This window comes from Oncorhynchus mykiss, chromosome 10 (assembly GCF_057628025.1).
Source record: "Oncorhynchus mykiss isolate SJ-2025 chromosome 10, ASM5762802v1, whole genome shotgun sequence".
Lineage (NCBI taxonomy): Eukaryota > Metazoa > Chordata > Actinopteri > Salmoniformes > Salmonidae > Oncorhynchus > Oncorhynchus mykiss.
Window position 1 is genome coordinate 77,649,967 of NC_143031.1, and position 15,043 is coordinate 77,665,009.

Here is a 15,043-nt window from a genome sequence, read left to right on the forward strand (position 1 = left end):
ACCTTACATAGTGCTCTATAACAACATGACATAGTGCTCTATAACAACCTGACATAGTGCTCTATAACAACCTGACATAGTGCTCTATAACAACCTGACATAGTACTCTATAACAAGATTACATAGTACTCTATAACAACATGACATAGTGCTCTATAACAACATGACATAGTGCTGTATAACAACCTGACATAGTACTCTATAACAACATGACATAGTGCTCTATAACAACCTGACATGGTACTCTATAACAACCTGACATAGTGCTCTAGAACAACCTGACATAATACTCTATAACAACCTGACATAGTGCTCTATAACAACCTGACATAGTACTCTATAACAACCTGATATAGTGCTCTATAACAACCTGATATAGTGCTCTTTAACAACCTGACATAGTGCTGTATAACAACCTGACATAGTGCTCTATAACAACCTGGCATAGTGCTGTATAACAACCTGACATAGTACTCTATAACAACATGACATAGTGCTGTATAACAACCTGACATAGTGCTGTATAACAACCTGACAGTGCTTTATAACAACATGACATTGTACTCTATAACAACCTGACATAGTGCTGTATAACAACCTGACATAGTGCTGTATAACAACCTGAGATAGTACTCTATAACAACATGACATAGTGCTGTATAACAACATGACATATTGCTGTATAACAAGTGAGTCGTGACTTAGTGTTTTATAACAAGTGATTTTGCCATGTCACTTAGCAGATATTTTTTTCTGTGAGAGCAGTCATTTTTAGTATGTGTATGAGATCAATGTGGATATTGAACCGACAAACTTGGTGTTGCTCTTATCAACTGAGACACACAGGACCAAGTACTAAAGTAGGTGCTGAACTGAACTGTTTGTGAAGAGAGATTGTAAAGACATTTATACAAACTATTTCCATTTTCTATGGATTTAATTTTAGATTAATTTCATATCCATATTATTTTACTTTGCTTTTATTCCAATATACAATGCAAAACAATAACATTAAAATGCCCTTATCACAAAGGAAAGCTCTTCTCATAGTGTAACAACAATATCCTCCTCACTTCCCTTGTTTCTTTCTTTCTGATCCTCTCACCTTCCCCAGTCTCTATGGGGGTGCCACAGGGTTCAATTCTCGGGCCGACTCTTTTCTCTGTATATATCAATGATGTTGCTCTTGCTGCGGGCGATTCCCTGATCCACCTCTTTCGCAGACGACACCACTCTGTATACCTCTGGCCCTTCCTTGGACACTGTGCTATCTAACCTCCAAACGAGCTTCAATGCCATACAACACTCCTTCCGTGGCCTCCAACTGCTCTTAAACCTTAGTAAAACCAAATGCATGCTTTTCAACCGTTCACTGCCCCGACCCGCATGCCCGACTAGCATCACCGCCCAGGATAGTTCCGACCTAGAATATGTGGACATCTATAAGTACCTAGGTGTCTGGCTAGACTGTAAACTCTCCTTCCAGACTCATATCAAACATCTACAATCTAAAATCAAATCTAGAGTCGGCTTTCTATTTTGCAACAAAGCCTCCTTCACTCACGCTGCCAAACTTACCCTAGTAAAACTGACTATCCTACCGATCCTCGACTTCGGCGATGTCATCTACAAAATAGCTTCCAATACTCTACTCAGCAAACTGGATGCAGTTTATCACAGTGCCATCCGTTTTGTTACTAAAGCACCTTATACCACCCACCACTGCGACCTGTATGCTCTAGTCGGCTGGCCCTCGCTACATATTCGTCGCCAGACCCACTGGCTCCAGGTCATCTACAAGTCCATGCTAGGTAAAGCTCCGCCTTATCTCAGTTCACTGGTCAAGATGGCAACACCCACCCGTAGCACGCGCTCCAGCAGGTGTATCTCACTGATCCTCCCTAAAGCCAACACCTCATTTGGCCGCCTTTTCTTCCAGTTCTCTGCTGCCTTTGACTGGAACGAATTGCAAAAATCGCTGAAGTTGGAGACTTTTATCTCCCTCACCAACTTTAAACATCTGCTATCTGAGCAACTAACAGATCGCTGCAGCTGTAAATAGTCTATCGGTAAATAGCCCACCCAATTTGACCAACCTCATCCCCATACTGTTTTTATTTATTTACTTTTTTTTTCTGCTCTTTTTCACACCAGTATCTCTACCTGCACATGACCATCTGATAATTTATCACTCCAGTGTTAATCTGCTAAATTGTAGTTATTTGCTTACCTTCTCATGCCTTTTGCACACAATGTATATAGACTCTTTCTTTTTTTTCTACTGTGTTATTGACTTGTTTATTGTTTACTCCATGTGTAACTCTGTGTTGTTGTCTGTTCACACTAATATGCTTTATCTTGGCCAGGTTGCAGTTGTAAATGAGAACTTGTTCTCAACTAGCCTACCTGGTTAAATAAAGGTTAAATAAAAAATAAAAACATCTCCCTCTTCCTCTCTCTCCAACACAACTCTTTCCTCTCTCTCCACTTCAGTGCTGTGGGAGACTTCCTGGTTGAAGATAAGACCAAAGCTCTGTTGAAGTTTGACGGTACAGTCACCTGGGTTCCCCCTGCAATCTTTAAGTCCTCCTGCCCCATGGACATCACCTACTTCCCCTTTGACTACCAGAACTGCTCCATGAAGTTTGGCTCCTGGACCTACGACAAGGCCAAGATCGACCTGGTGCTCATTGGGTCAAAGGTTAGAAGAATATTTGCACATCCCATTTTCTGATACACCATTTTGTGGTATAGAGCTATAAAGGAATTATGGGTAGTGTTCAAATCTTTGTTTTTTTTTTTACCCCTTTTGCTCCCTAATTTTGTGGTATCCTATTGGCAGTTACAGTATTGTCCAGTGTTGAATTCTTGACTATTGTAAGTCTTTTAATCTAAATCTCAGTCACTGAATCCGTTCTCTAGAATTGTGTAATCCAACCAAGATGAATGCAGGTTTATGAAATAACTACTCAGATTCAAGCCCTCAATAAACCCGATGTCACCTACCTCAGGTCAACCTCAAAGACTTCTGGGAGAGCGGCGAGTGGGAGATCATCGATGCTCCGGGCTACAAGCACGACATCAAGTACAACTGTTGCGAGGAGATCTACCCAGACATCACCTACTCCTTCTACATCAGACGCCTGCCTCTCTTCTACACCATCAACCTCATCATCCCCTGTCTCCTCATCTCTTTTTTAACAGTCCTGGTCTTCTACCTGCCCTCCGACTGCGGAGAGAAGGTACGGTGCCTGCAGGAAGTGTCCACACCCCTTGGACTTTACCACATCTTGTTGTGTCGACTGTGTTGAACATCTTTGTGGTCATGTATGTTGTCATGTTGTTGTGTTACAATCTATTTTCCATTATCTCCAGCAACAAACCAGCATCTACAGTATATAGTATGTGAAAACGGACATTTTATATTTTATACATTCTGCAGTCAATGAAATTAAACAAATGACAAATTATGAATTGCTACAAATTATAAAATGAAGATCTTGTAGAAATTGTCCTTAAAAAAATTACACATTTTGTACTTATTTTTAATTAATCATTAACATTTGTTGAATTCTCTTTTGACTTTGACAATAAAAAATAACTTCCTGTCAAAGTCAGTGACAAGGAGATCTCAATGAAATGCGTTTTGAATTCCAGGTTGAAACACAACAAAATGTGGAAAAAGTCCAAGGGGGATGAATACTTCCTATAGGCACTGTAATAATGCTAAAGCATGTTGCTATAGTAATGAAGTAGGGTCCGCCCACTCAAATCCACCAACACAGGGTCATGTGTCGGAGAAACTGAGTGTGCAGACCCTACTTCACATGACCTACTGTAAGTTGCTATCGATAAAAGTGTCTGCTACATGAGATATGTTATATGTTACATTATTATATAAAACTACTCGTTTTATTATAATATATTCAATCAATAAGGCACGAGGGGGTGTGGTATATGGTTAATATACCACGGCTAAGGGCCGTGCTATATTGACCGTATACCACAAACCCCCGAGGTGCCTTATTGCTATTATGAACTGGTTATCAACGTAATTAGAGCAGTAAACATAAATGTTTTGTCATACCCGTGGTATACGGTGTGATATATATACCACGGCTGTCAGCCAATCAGAATTGAGGGCTTGAACCACCCAGTTTATAATTATTATTATAATTATATTATTCATATTTTTTAATCTGCCTAGCACCCAGTAAATAAGGGATGAGTTCTGTAATCGGGCTCTGCAGTCAATTTGTTGTGTGTTCAGAATGAGCCACCATGTGACATGTTGGACAATATTAGCTACAGTGGGAATGGTGTGAATTCTCGGACTAAATCAACCAACGTTGGTTCTGGGTGATGATGGTGTTGATGTAATTGTGTGTGTAGTGTACATGCAATGGAATGAAATAATAATTGCTTCCTCCTAGGTCAATAAACAACACATGCTGGGCCTTTTACAGCGTTCATCTCTATCTCTCTCTTTCTCTCTCTCTCTCTCTTTCTCTCTCTCTCTCTCTCTCTCTCTTCCCTCTCACCCACCCAACAGGTGACCCTCTGTATCTCTGTCCTCCTCTCCCTCACTGTGTTCCTTCTGGTGATCACTGAGACCATCCCGTCCACCTCCCTGGTCATCCCCCTCATCGGGGAGTACCTCCTCTTCACTATGATCTTCGTCACCCTCTCCATCGTCATCACCGTGTTCGTCTTGAACGTCCACTATCGTACACCAATGACCCACACCATGCCGGGCTGGGTCAGGTCCGTCTTCCTCAGGTAAGAGAGTGAATTAGCTCAACTCGTAGCTCAACTCTTAAACCAACGCGTAGCTCAACTGTTAGCTCAACTGTTAGCTCAACTCTTAGACCAACTCTCAGCCCAACTCTCATCCCAACTCTCATCCCAACTCTCAGCCCAACTCTCAGCCCAACTCTCAGCCCAACTCTCAGCCCAACTCTCAGCTCAACTCTCAGCCCAACTCTCAGCCCAACTCTCATCCCAACTCTCATCCCAACTCTCATCCCAACTCTTAGCACAACTCATCCCAACTCTTAGCACAACTCTCAGACCAAGTCTCAGACCAAGTCTTAGCACAACTCTCAGACCAAGTCTCAGACCAAGTCTTAGCACAACTCTCAGACCAAGTCTCAGACCAAGTCTTAGCACAACTCTCAGACCAAGTCTCAGACCAAGTCTTAGCACAAGTCTCAGACCAAGTCTTAGCACAACTCTTAGACCAACTCAATATTAGGAAGGTGTTCTTAGTGTTTTGTATCAGTGTAGATTCAAATGTATTTTGTTTTCTGTGGTTGTTGTTCTTCAGTGTACTAATTATACAATACCTACACAATACAATACTATACAATAAAATACAATACCAATACTATTTAATGCATTACTATAGAATACAATGCCTATACAATACAATGCTATACAATACAATACCAATACCAATACTAGTACCAATATAATATAATACAATACAATACTATACAATACAATACAATACATGCCTATACAATACTATACAATACACTACTATACTATACACTACTATACAATACGATACTATACTATACAATACACTACTATACTATACACTACTATACAATACGATACTATACTATACTATACACTACTATACAATACGATACTATACAATACCATATAAAAAAATACAATACGATACAATGCACTACTATACTATACACTACTATACAATACTATACAATACTATAGAAAACAATACAATGCTATACAATACTATAATATACATAGAATTATTATATTTACAATACACTGAAGTATTGTTAATTGTTCTGTGTCCATCAGGGTGCTACCCAGAGTCATGCTGATGAGAGTATTGTTAATTGTTCTGTGTCCATCAGGGTGCTACCCAGAGTCATGCTGATGACAGTATTGTTAATTGTTCTGTGTCCATCAGGGTGCTACCCAGAGTCATGCTGATGAGACGGCCCATAGACCAGGACGGCAAGGCCCTCTGTTCAGACAGCGGGGAGGAGAGAGGAGCAGGAGGAGGAGGAGGTGGAGGTGGAGGAGGGAAAGGAGGAAAGAAGAGGAAGAATAGTCTGACGGTGGGTTGGTTGGTTGGTGGGTGGGCGGGCGGGCGGTTGGTTTTTGGGTGGGTTGGTTGGCTGGTTGGCTGATTGGTTGGCTGGTGGGTTGGTTGGTTGGTGGGTGGGCGGGTTGGCTGATTGGTTGGCTGGTGGGTTGGTTGGTTGGTTGGTGGGTGGGTGGGTTGGTTGGTTGGTTGGTTAGCTGGCTGGTTGGCATATTGGGTGGTTGGTGGGTGTCTGGTTTGTTGGCTGGCGGGTGTCTGGTTTGTTGGCTGGCGGGTGGGTGGTTGGGTTGGTGGGTTGGCTGGTTGGTTTGGTGTTTGGCGGGAGGGAGGGATTGACAAACTGATCAATAGATGACTGAATGGGTTAATTTCTTCAAGTATCAATGTTCCTTTTTGTTGTTCCACCTAGTCCCTGATGTATTCCCATAATGGTTCACATGTGGGGGAGATTAATACACTGAGTAAATCTTTAGCCTCTGGATTAGGGTTGCAAAAATCTGGTGACTTTCCTGGAGTCAGGATCAAATAAGCAGGACATGCAGGAATCCTTCAACTGGGATTTCTAGAAACCTTATGAATTATATTATATTCTACTCTATTCTATTCTACTCTATTCTATTCTACTCTATTCTATTCTACTCTATTCTATTCTACTCTATTCTATTCTACTCTATTCTTTTCCATTCCATTGCATTCTATTCTATTCCATTGCATTCCATTCTCTTCAATTCCCAGCAGGGAGGGAACTGCCTGGAGTTCGGAGACAACAAACTGACTGAGGGAGGATGTGGAGAAAGAGGGGGAAAGAAGTGCCCTTGCCCCTGCCAACATGGGAAGGAGACCCTAGAGACAACAGATCCGGGGAAACTGAGCCGCCAGCTGAGTCCTCAGAGCATCAACACGGTGGTGGCCTTCTCCGTCCTGTCCCCGGAGATTAAACAGGCCATTGAGAGCGTCAAGTACATCGCCGAGAACATGAGGAGCCGCAACAAGGCCAAAGAGGTGAGTGGCAAGCTAGTGTTAGCCTGCAATGGAGAAATACATTAGGTTTAGCTTAATTAACACCAACGAGCTTTACCTTCAACAAGGCCAAAGAAGTGAGTGTGTGGGCCTGCAAGTTAGCTTTGTTGGAGTTCAATGGAGAAATACAGTAGGTTTAACTTTGGGTAAACACCAACTAACTTTAGCTTTATCAGGCCAAAGAGGTGAGTGGGTGGGCCTGCTTTATCAGGCCAAAGAGGTGAGTGGGTGGGCCTGCTTTATCAGGCCAAAGAGGTGAGTGGGTGGGCCTGCTTTATCAGGCCAAAGAGGTGAGTGGGTGGGCCTGCTTTATCAGGCCAAAGAGGTGAGTGGGTGGGCCTGCTTTATCAGGCCAAAGAGGTGAGTGGGTGGGCCTGCTTTATCAGGCCAAAGAGGTGAGTGGGTGGGCCTGCTTTATCAGGCCAAAGAGGTGAGCGACATTTTGTCTGTCATTGACCACATGCGTTTATTCAGAGAACTCTTACAATACAGCTAAAAACCAAGGCCAAATAGGTTGTAGGGTGGACTAGAATTGGTGTATATGTTAGCTTTGTTAGCGCACAATGGGGAAATAGGTTCAGCTTTAGCTTAAAAAATGCCAAAGAGGTGAGTGTGTGGGCTAGCATTAGCTGCTACTATTAGCTTTATTAGCGTACAATGGAGAAATAGGTTTAACTTTGGCTAACAACAAATATATTCCACTAACGACAAGGTCAACGATGTGACTGGGTGGGGGCAAGCATTAGCGTACAGTATATGTTCGCTTCGTTAGCGCACAATATAGAAATAGATTTAATTTAGGCAAACAACAAATAGCTTTAGCTTCGGCTAACAATAAAAAGCTTTAGCTTTAACCAAGGCCAAGAAGGTGTGTACAGTTAGCCCATACAAAGCTCTGTTAGCGTACATTGAAGGAATAGTTTTCTCTCGCACTGGGTCTTCAAAACAAAGATCATGTTCGCTACTCTGCTTTTCGGGATGCTCACCCATTGTTTGTTGATACTCAAATTAAACTTTATTTTATATAGCACTTCGTACATCAGCTGATATCTCAAAGTGCTGTACAGAAACCCAGCCTTTAAACCCCAAACAGCAAGCAATGCAGGTGTAGAAGCATGGTGGCTAGGAAAAACTCCCTAGAAAGGACAAAACCTAGGAAGAAACCTAGAGAGGAACCAGGCTATGTGGGGTGGCCAGTCCTCTTCTGGCTGTGCCGGGTGGAGATTATAACAGAACATGGCCAAGATGTTCAAATGTTCATCAATGACTAGCATGGTTAAATAATAATAATCACAGGCAGAACAGTTGAAACTGGAGCAGCAGCACGGCCAGGTGGACTGGGGACAGCAAGGAGTCATCATGTCAGGTAGTCCTGAGGCATGGTCCTAGGGCTCAGGTCCTCCGAGAGAGAGAAAGAAAGAGAGAATTAGAGAGAGCATACTTAAATTCACACAGGACACCGGATAGGATTTGGAGAAGTACTCCAGATATAACAAACTGACCCTAGCCCCCTGACACATAAACTACTGCAGCATAAATACTGGAGGCTCAGACAGGCTGAGATACTCCCTTGTTTATAATATCAACCAAGTGGAGCATTGTTGGATGGAACACTGTTTCATATCTCTAATGAGTTTCAAAAGTTCTCTCTCTGGACAATACAAGAGAAAATAGTTACAAGACTTTAGTGAAAAATCCCGTGTTCTTTGTGTTGTCTTCTGAGGTTGAACTCTCCCCTTGGGGGGAAAGCTGTCTTTGATATGTAAAGTACTTCTCTTCTCAATCAGCTTTGTCAGGCTGCCTGTCTGATTGTGTGTGTGTGTGTGTGTGTGTGTGTGTGTGTGTGTGTGTGTGTGTGTATGTGTGTATGTGTGTGTGTGTGTGTGTGTGTGTGTGTGTGTGTGTGTGTGTGTGTGTGTGTGTGTGTGTGTGTGTGTGTGTGTGTGTGTGTGTGTGTGTGTGTGTGTGTGTGTGTTTGATTCTGACTGATGAATACCATTAACATACTAATGTTCTATCTGTCAGTTATAGTAGGGGGATGCTTCCACAAGTAGTCAACTCAGTTTTACCTTTCTTTCTTCTCATCCTCACTTTTTACCCAACCCTCCACCTTCCTTCATGGTCCAAAATCATCGCTGCCTCTCCATCCATCCCTCTCTCTCTCCCTCTCTCCCTCCCTTCATCCCTCCATCCATCCCTCTCTCTCTCCCTCTCTCCCTCCCTTCATCCCTCCATCCATCCCTCTCTCTCTCCCTCTCTCCCTCTCTCCCTCCCTTCATCCCTCCATCCCCCCTCTCTCGCAGGTGGAGGATGATTGGAAGTACGTTGCCATGGTGATAGACAGAATCTTCCTGTGGGTGTTTGTGACAGTGTGCATCCTCGGAACCCTCGGCCTCTTCCTGCAGCCTGTCATTGGCTTCCTGTCATAACCCAGAACCAATAAGGGCTCACTGACACCACCGGCTGCCTCCACGTCTCGACCAGTCACCAACCAGTGTTGTCAGTCCATCGCCACCAAATGGACTTGTTGGCTTTGTGTTGAAAATTCTAAATAAATAAATGACACAATCATACTGTATAAATTGTAGACAGCAAGAACCAATCAACAGTCACCAATCGGAGTCGCCGGGTATGAGTTAGAACCATGAACCAATCAGAGTCGCTGGATGTGAGTCATAACCAAGTACCAAACACATAAATTCAGGTTTCTGTCGTGAACCAATCTCGGTTATTGTGCTATTGTGTCTCAACCAATCAGATTGTCATGACACAGTGCATTCTTGTAAAAAAAACTACAACCAACCGATCAGAAATCCCGTTCTTGCCGGTCAGGCGATTAGAATCCATCCATGTGATTTAGAACACGACAATGACGCTGTTCTTATCAATGTTCTAGAAGGTATAATTGACAAGGCCTCTGTAAATACCTGCCGGATTAAATTAGCCTGAACGGTTTCCATCCAGAAATAGCAGCTTCCTCTTCTATACAGATATTAATTCATCTAAGGGATTTCTATCATCCGATTCCATGACTATTAATTTGTGTTTTTTATTCATTCTTTTTAATTAAATTTCTGGATTCAACAATCTCCTGAAATACAATACGTAGATCATGCATGATGGATTTAGAATGGCTGCTTCCCAATTGGCACCCTATACCTTACATAGTGCATTGCTTTTGACAGAGCCCTGTGGGCAGCACTATGGGCCCTGGTCACAAATAGTTCACTATATAGGGAATAGGGTGCCATTGGGTGACCAGGGTCTTCGCATCTATATATAATTACTATAAGACAATTCTATAATAATTATAATTATATTACTATACAGTACTGTCAGATTTTAGGATAACAGTTTTTTTGTATGGTTATTGTCATTAATCCAACACATTAAGGCTTTTCGTTGTTTGTTTAATTAGCAATGCACACCTCGCACTCAAGTGACTGTCACTTTGGTACCGATGTCTCCTGCTTTCTGTATAGTATGGATGCACTACTTTATGGATTTGGAATAAATGCAATATTTCTCCCAAAATATGAAAAGCATCTCACTGATCTGTACTGTTTATAGACTGTAACACTATGGTGTCTGTTATAGACTGTTGCAGCATGGTGTCTGTTTATAGACTGTAGAAGTATGATGTCTGTTTACATACTGTAGCACTATGGTGTCTGTTATAGACTGTTGCAGCATGGTGTCTGTTTATAGACTGTAGAAGTATGATGTCTGTTTACATACTGTAGCACTATGGTGTCTGTTTATAGACTGTTGCAGTATGGTGTCTGTTTATATACTGTAGCTATACTGTAGCAGTATGGTGTCTGTTTATAGACTGTAGCAGTATGGTGTCTGTTTACATACTGTAGCTATACTGTAGAAGTATGGTGTCTGTTTATAGACTGTAGTAGTATGGTGTCTGTGTATAGACTGTAGCAGTATGGTGTCTGTTTACATACTGTAGCTATACTGTAGAAGTATGGTGTCTGTTTATAGACTGTAGCAGTATGGTGTCTGTTTATAGACTGTAGCTATACTGTAGAAGTATGGTGTCTGTTTACATACTGTAGCTATACTGTAGAAGTATGGTGTCTGTTTATAGACTGTAGCAGTATGGTGTCTGTTTATAGACTGTAGCTATACTGTAGAAGTATGGTGTCTGTTTATAGACTGTAGCAGTATGGTGTCTGTTTACATACTGTAGCTATACTGTAGCAGTATGGTGTCTGTTTACATACTGTAGCTAGACTGTAGAAGTATGGTGTCTGTTTATAGACTGTAGTAGTATGGTGTCTGTTTATAGACTGTAGCAGTATGGTGTCTGTTTACATACTGTAGCTATACTGTAGAAGTATGGTGTCTGTTTATAGACTGTAGCAGTATGGTGTCTGTTTATAGACTGTAGCAGTATGGTGTCTGTTTATAGACTGTAGCTAAACTGTAGCAGTATGGTGTCTGTTTATAGACTGTAGCAGTATGGTGTCTGTTTATAGACTGTAGCTAAACTGTAGCAGTATGGTGTCTGTTTATAGACTGTAGCTAGACTGTAGCAGTATGGTGTCTGTTAATAGACTGTAGCTAGACTGTAGCAGTATGGTGTCTGTTTATAGACTGTAGCTAGACTGTAGCAGTATGGTGTCTGTTTATAGACTGTAGCTAGACTGTAGCAGTATGGTGTCTGTTAATAGACTGTAGCAGTATGGTGTCTGTTAATAGACTGTAGCAGTATGGTGTCTGTTAATAGACTGTAGCAGTATGGTGTCTGTTAATAGACTGTAGCAGTATGGTGTCTGTTCATTGACTGTAGCAGTATGGTGTCTGGTAATAGACTGTAGCAGTATGGTGTCTGGTAATAGACTGTAGCAGTATGGTGTCTGTTTATAGACTGTAGCAGTATGGAGTTCCTGTGTAGGTAGAGGTTCTGAGATGTCTCTTACAGAACCCACACCAGTTATCCCAGGCCACATAACGGAAACAGAACCCACACCAGTGATCCCAGGCCACATAACGGAAACAGAACCCACACCAGTGATCCTAGGCCACATAATGGAAACAGAACCCACACCAGTGATCCATGGCATTGGCCAACCACATACTACACCAGACCCTTAAGGGGTAGCTGGCATTGGCCAACCACATACTACACCAGACCCTTAAGGGGTAGTTGGCTTTGGCCAACCACGTACTACACCAGACCCTTAAGGGGTAGTTAGCACCAACACACTCCTACACACACAAATAAGAAATTAATAATCTTCTTTTGATTGCGCATCCATCTTCAAGAAAATCAATCTCTAAATCAATCCCTACCCCTGACCCCTGACCCCTACACTCTCTTTGATAGCCTCTCACTGTTGATCTGCATTGATTTTAAGCCAATATGGCGTCTTTGGCAGAGGTCCTCACATTCATTCATAGCCTGGTTCCATATCTGTTTGTGTGATGTTGAACCAGGCTACGAACGCATTGCTTACACTCGTTTCTTTCAGATCAAGCTCTATGCATCCACTATGCACATGTCAGGGGGTCAAAGAGGCACGGTTGATTTGAGATCCGTGTCTCGTGGGGACGGCTGCTGAGATACTCTGTGGACCAGTCCCCTATTTCATTCCTTTTCTTCCTCTCCACCTTTCCCTCTTCCTTCCTTCCCTCCGTTGGAGCTGTCAGAGCTCATCACTCCGTCCTCCCCGTGTCCCTGTATGGTGAAGGCCTATGGGGTACATGGAAGTACACATAAACACACACACCGTGAGACCCAGAAGATCACAGTCAGTTTGGCTCACTTGGTAATGTAATCTTCTAGGCCAGCTCATTGTGCCATGGAGGTTTTAGCCCAGAGGACAGAGACACTGGGGAGGACAGGGGTGTCTGTGTGTGTGTCTGTGTGTGTGTGTGTGTGTGTGTGTGTGTGTGTGTGTGTGTGTGTAGCCTAGTGCCACATGGACACAGTTAATAAGGGCTGAATAAAAGGCAAGTGGAGGCGATGGGCCTGACTGGCTGAACAGAACTGTTGCGGTCACGGTCGGCTGAGCGGACACACACACACTGTTATGGAAGTAGTCTTTGGTTTAAGGGCTTCGGAAGTCTCACTGGAGTTATTTCTGCTATGGACAGAGGGGTAGAGACAGAGAGAGAGAGGGGTAGAGAGAGAGAGGGGGGTAGAGAGAGTGAGAGAGGGGTAGAGAGAGAGAGGTAGAGAGTTGTAGAGAGAGTTGTAGAGAGAGAGGTAGAGAGAGAGAGAGAGAGGTAGAGAGAGAGAGCACCTTGGTTAGGTAGTGCAGTATATATGTGGCCCAAGTGGGTATGCCATACAGCAGGTGGGGAGAGACAGAGAGGGTGGAGGAGGAGGAGGCTTGGTTTGAAGCGCTGGCCATCTTGTTGTTAAAACATGAATAATCAGGCCGACAGAAGTAAACCTACGTAGGAGCGGCTTCTATGAAGGAACTGTGAATGTCTTTGTACTTCAGAGAGTTGGCTTAACGTTGGACCAGAGCCAGCTAACTAACAAGTTTGTGTGTGCAGAGTGGCACCAAAATTAAAACACGTCTTATCTTTTTGTAGTTAATGAATGCAATGTGAAACGTGATAACTATAGTACCCTTAACATTGAAAAAGTTAATACATTCTTCTCTAATTTAACATCGCTCTCCCTAATTTCTGAATCACACATGTAACATCAGTAGGCTACAGGAGACAATGCTTCAGAGAGGGGAGGGGCTACAGTAGACTATGCTTCGGGGGGGAGGGGCTACTATGCTACAGGACAACAACAAATTCACAGAACGTAAAGGACATTGGAGAAGGAAAGGGAGGGGGTAGAAATTATATTAGAGAAGGAAAGGGAGAGGGTAATAGAAAGGGTATAGAAGGAAAGGGAGGAGGTAGTAGAAAGGGTATAGAAGGAAAGGGAGGAGGTAGTAGAAAGGGTATATAGAAGGAAAGGGAGAGGGTAATAGAAAGAGTATAGAAGGAAAGGGAGGAGGTAGTAGAAAGGGTATAGAAGGAAAGGGAGGAGGTAGTAGAAAGAGTATAGAAGGAAAGGGAGGAGGTAGTAGAAAGGGTATATAGAAGGAAAGGGAGGAGGTAGTAGAAAGGGTATATAGAAGGAAAGGGAGAGGGTAATAGAAAGGGTATAGAAGGAAAGGGAGGAGGTAGTAGAAAGGGTATATAGAAGGAAAGGGAGGAGGTAGTAGAAAGGGTATAGAAGGAAAGGGAGGAGATAGTAGAAAGGGTATATAGAAAGAAAGGGAGGAGGTGGTAGATAGGGTATATAGAAGGAAAAGGAGGAGGTGGTAGATAGGGTAGAGAAGGAAAGGGAGGAGGTAGTAGAAAGGGTATATAGAAGGAAAGGGAGGAGGTAGTAGAAAGGGTATAGAAGGAAAGGGAGGAGGTAGTAGAAAGGGTATGTAGAAGGAAATGGAGGAGGTAGTAGAAAGGGTATAGAAGGAAAGGGAGGATGTAGTAGAAAGGGTATATAGAAGGAAAGGGAGGAGGTAGTAGAAAGGGTATATAGAAGGAAAGGGAGGAGGTAGTAGAAAGGGTATATAGAAGGAAAGGGAGAGGGTAATAGAAAGGGTATAGAAGGAAAGGGAGGAGGTAGTAGAAAGAGTATAGAAGGAAAGGGAGGAGGTAGTAGAAAGGGTATAGAAGGAAAGGGAGGAGGTAGTAGAAAGAGTATAGAAGGAAAGGGAGGAGGTAGTAGAAAGGGTATAGAAGGAAAGGGAGGAGGTAGTAGATAGGGTATATAGAAAGAAAGGGAGGAGGTGGTAGATAGGGTATATAGAAGGAAAGGGAGAGGGTAATAGAAAGGGTATATAGAAGGAAAGGGAGAGGGTAATAGAAAGGGTATAGAAGGAAAGGGAGGAGGTAGTAGAAAGAGTATAGAAGGAAAGGGAGGAGGTAGTAGAAAGGGTATAGAAGGAAAGGGAGGATGTAGTAGAT

The 15,043-nt window shown here is 42.8% G+C and overlaps 1 protein-coding gene across 2 annotated transcripts in view; it reads left to right on the forward strand.

The window, feature by feature from the left end:
* Positions 1-10,639, forward strand: part of LOC110515566 (neuronal acetylcholine receptor subunit alpha-3) — a 37,846-nt gene extending 27,207 nt beyond the window's left edge. Inside the window, exons 5-10 of one of the 2 annotated variants that reach the window (XM_090188032.1) lie at positions 2,494-2,701; positions 3,012-3,242; positions 4,553-4,779; positions 5,948-6,098; positions 6,824-7,087; positions 9,409-10,639. In XM_090188032.1, the coding sequence (XP_090044158.1) occupies positions 2,494-2,701; positions 3,012-3,242; positions 4,553-4,779; positions 5,948-6,098; positions 6,824-7,087; positions 9,409-9,534 (1,207 nt within the window). In that variant the 3' untranslated portion in view covers positions 9,535-10,639. Of the gene's footprint in view, positions 1-2,493; positions 2,702-3,011; positions 3,243-4,552; positions 4,780-5,947; positions 6,099-6,820; positions 7,088-9,408 lie in introns of both variants that reach the window. The other variant, XM_090188031.1, reaches the window with a different exon arrangement.
* The last annotated feature ends 4,404 nt before the right edge of the window (positions 10,640-15,043 follow it).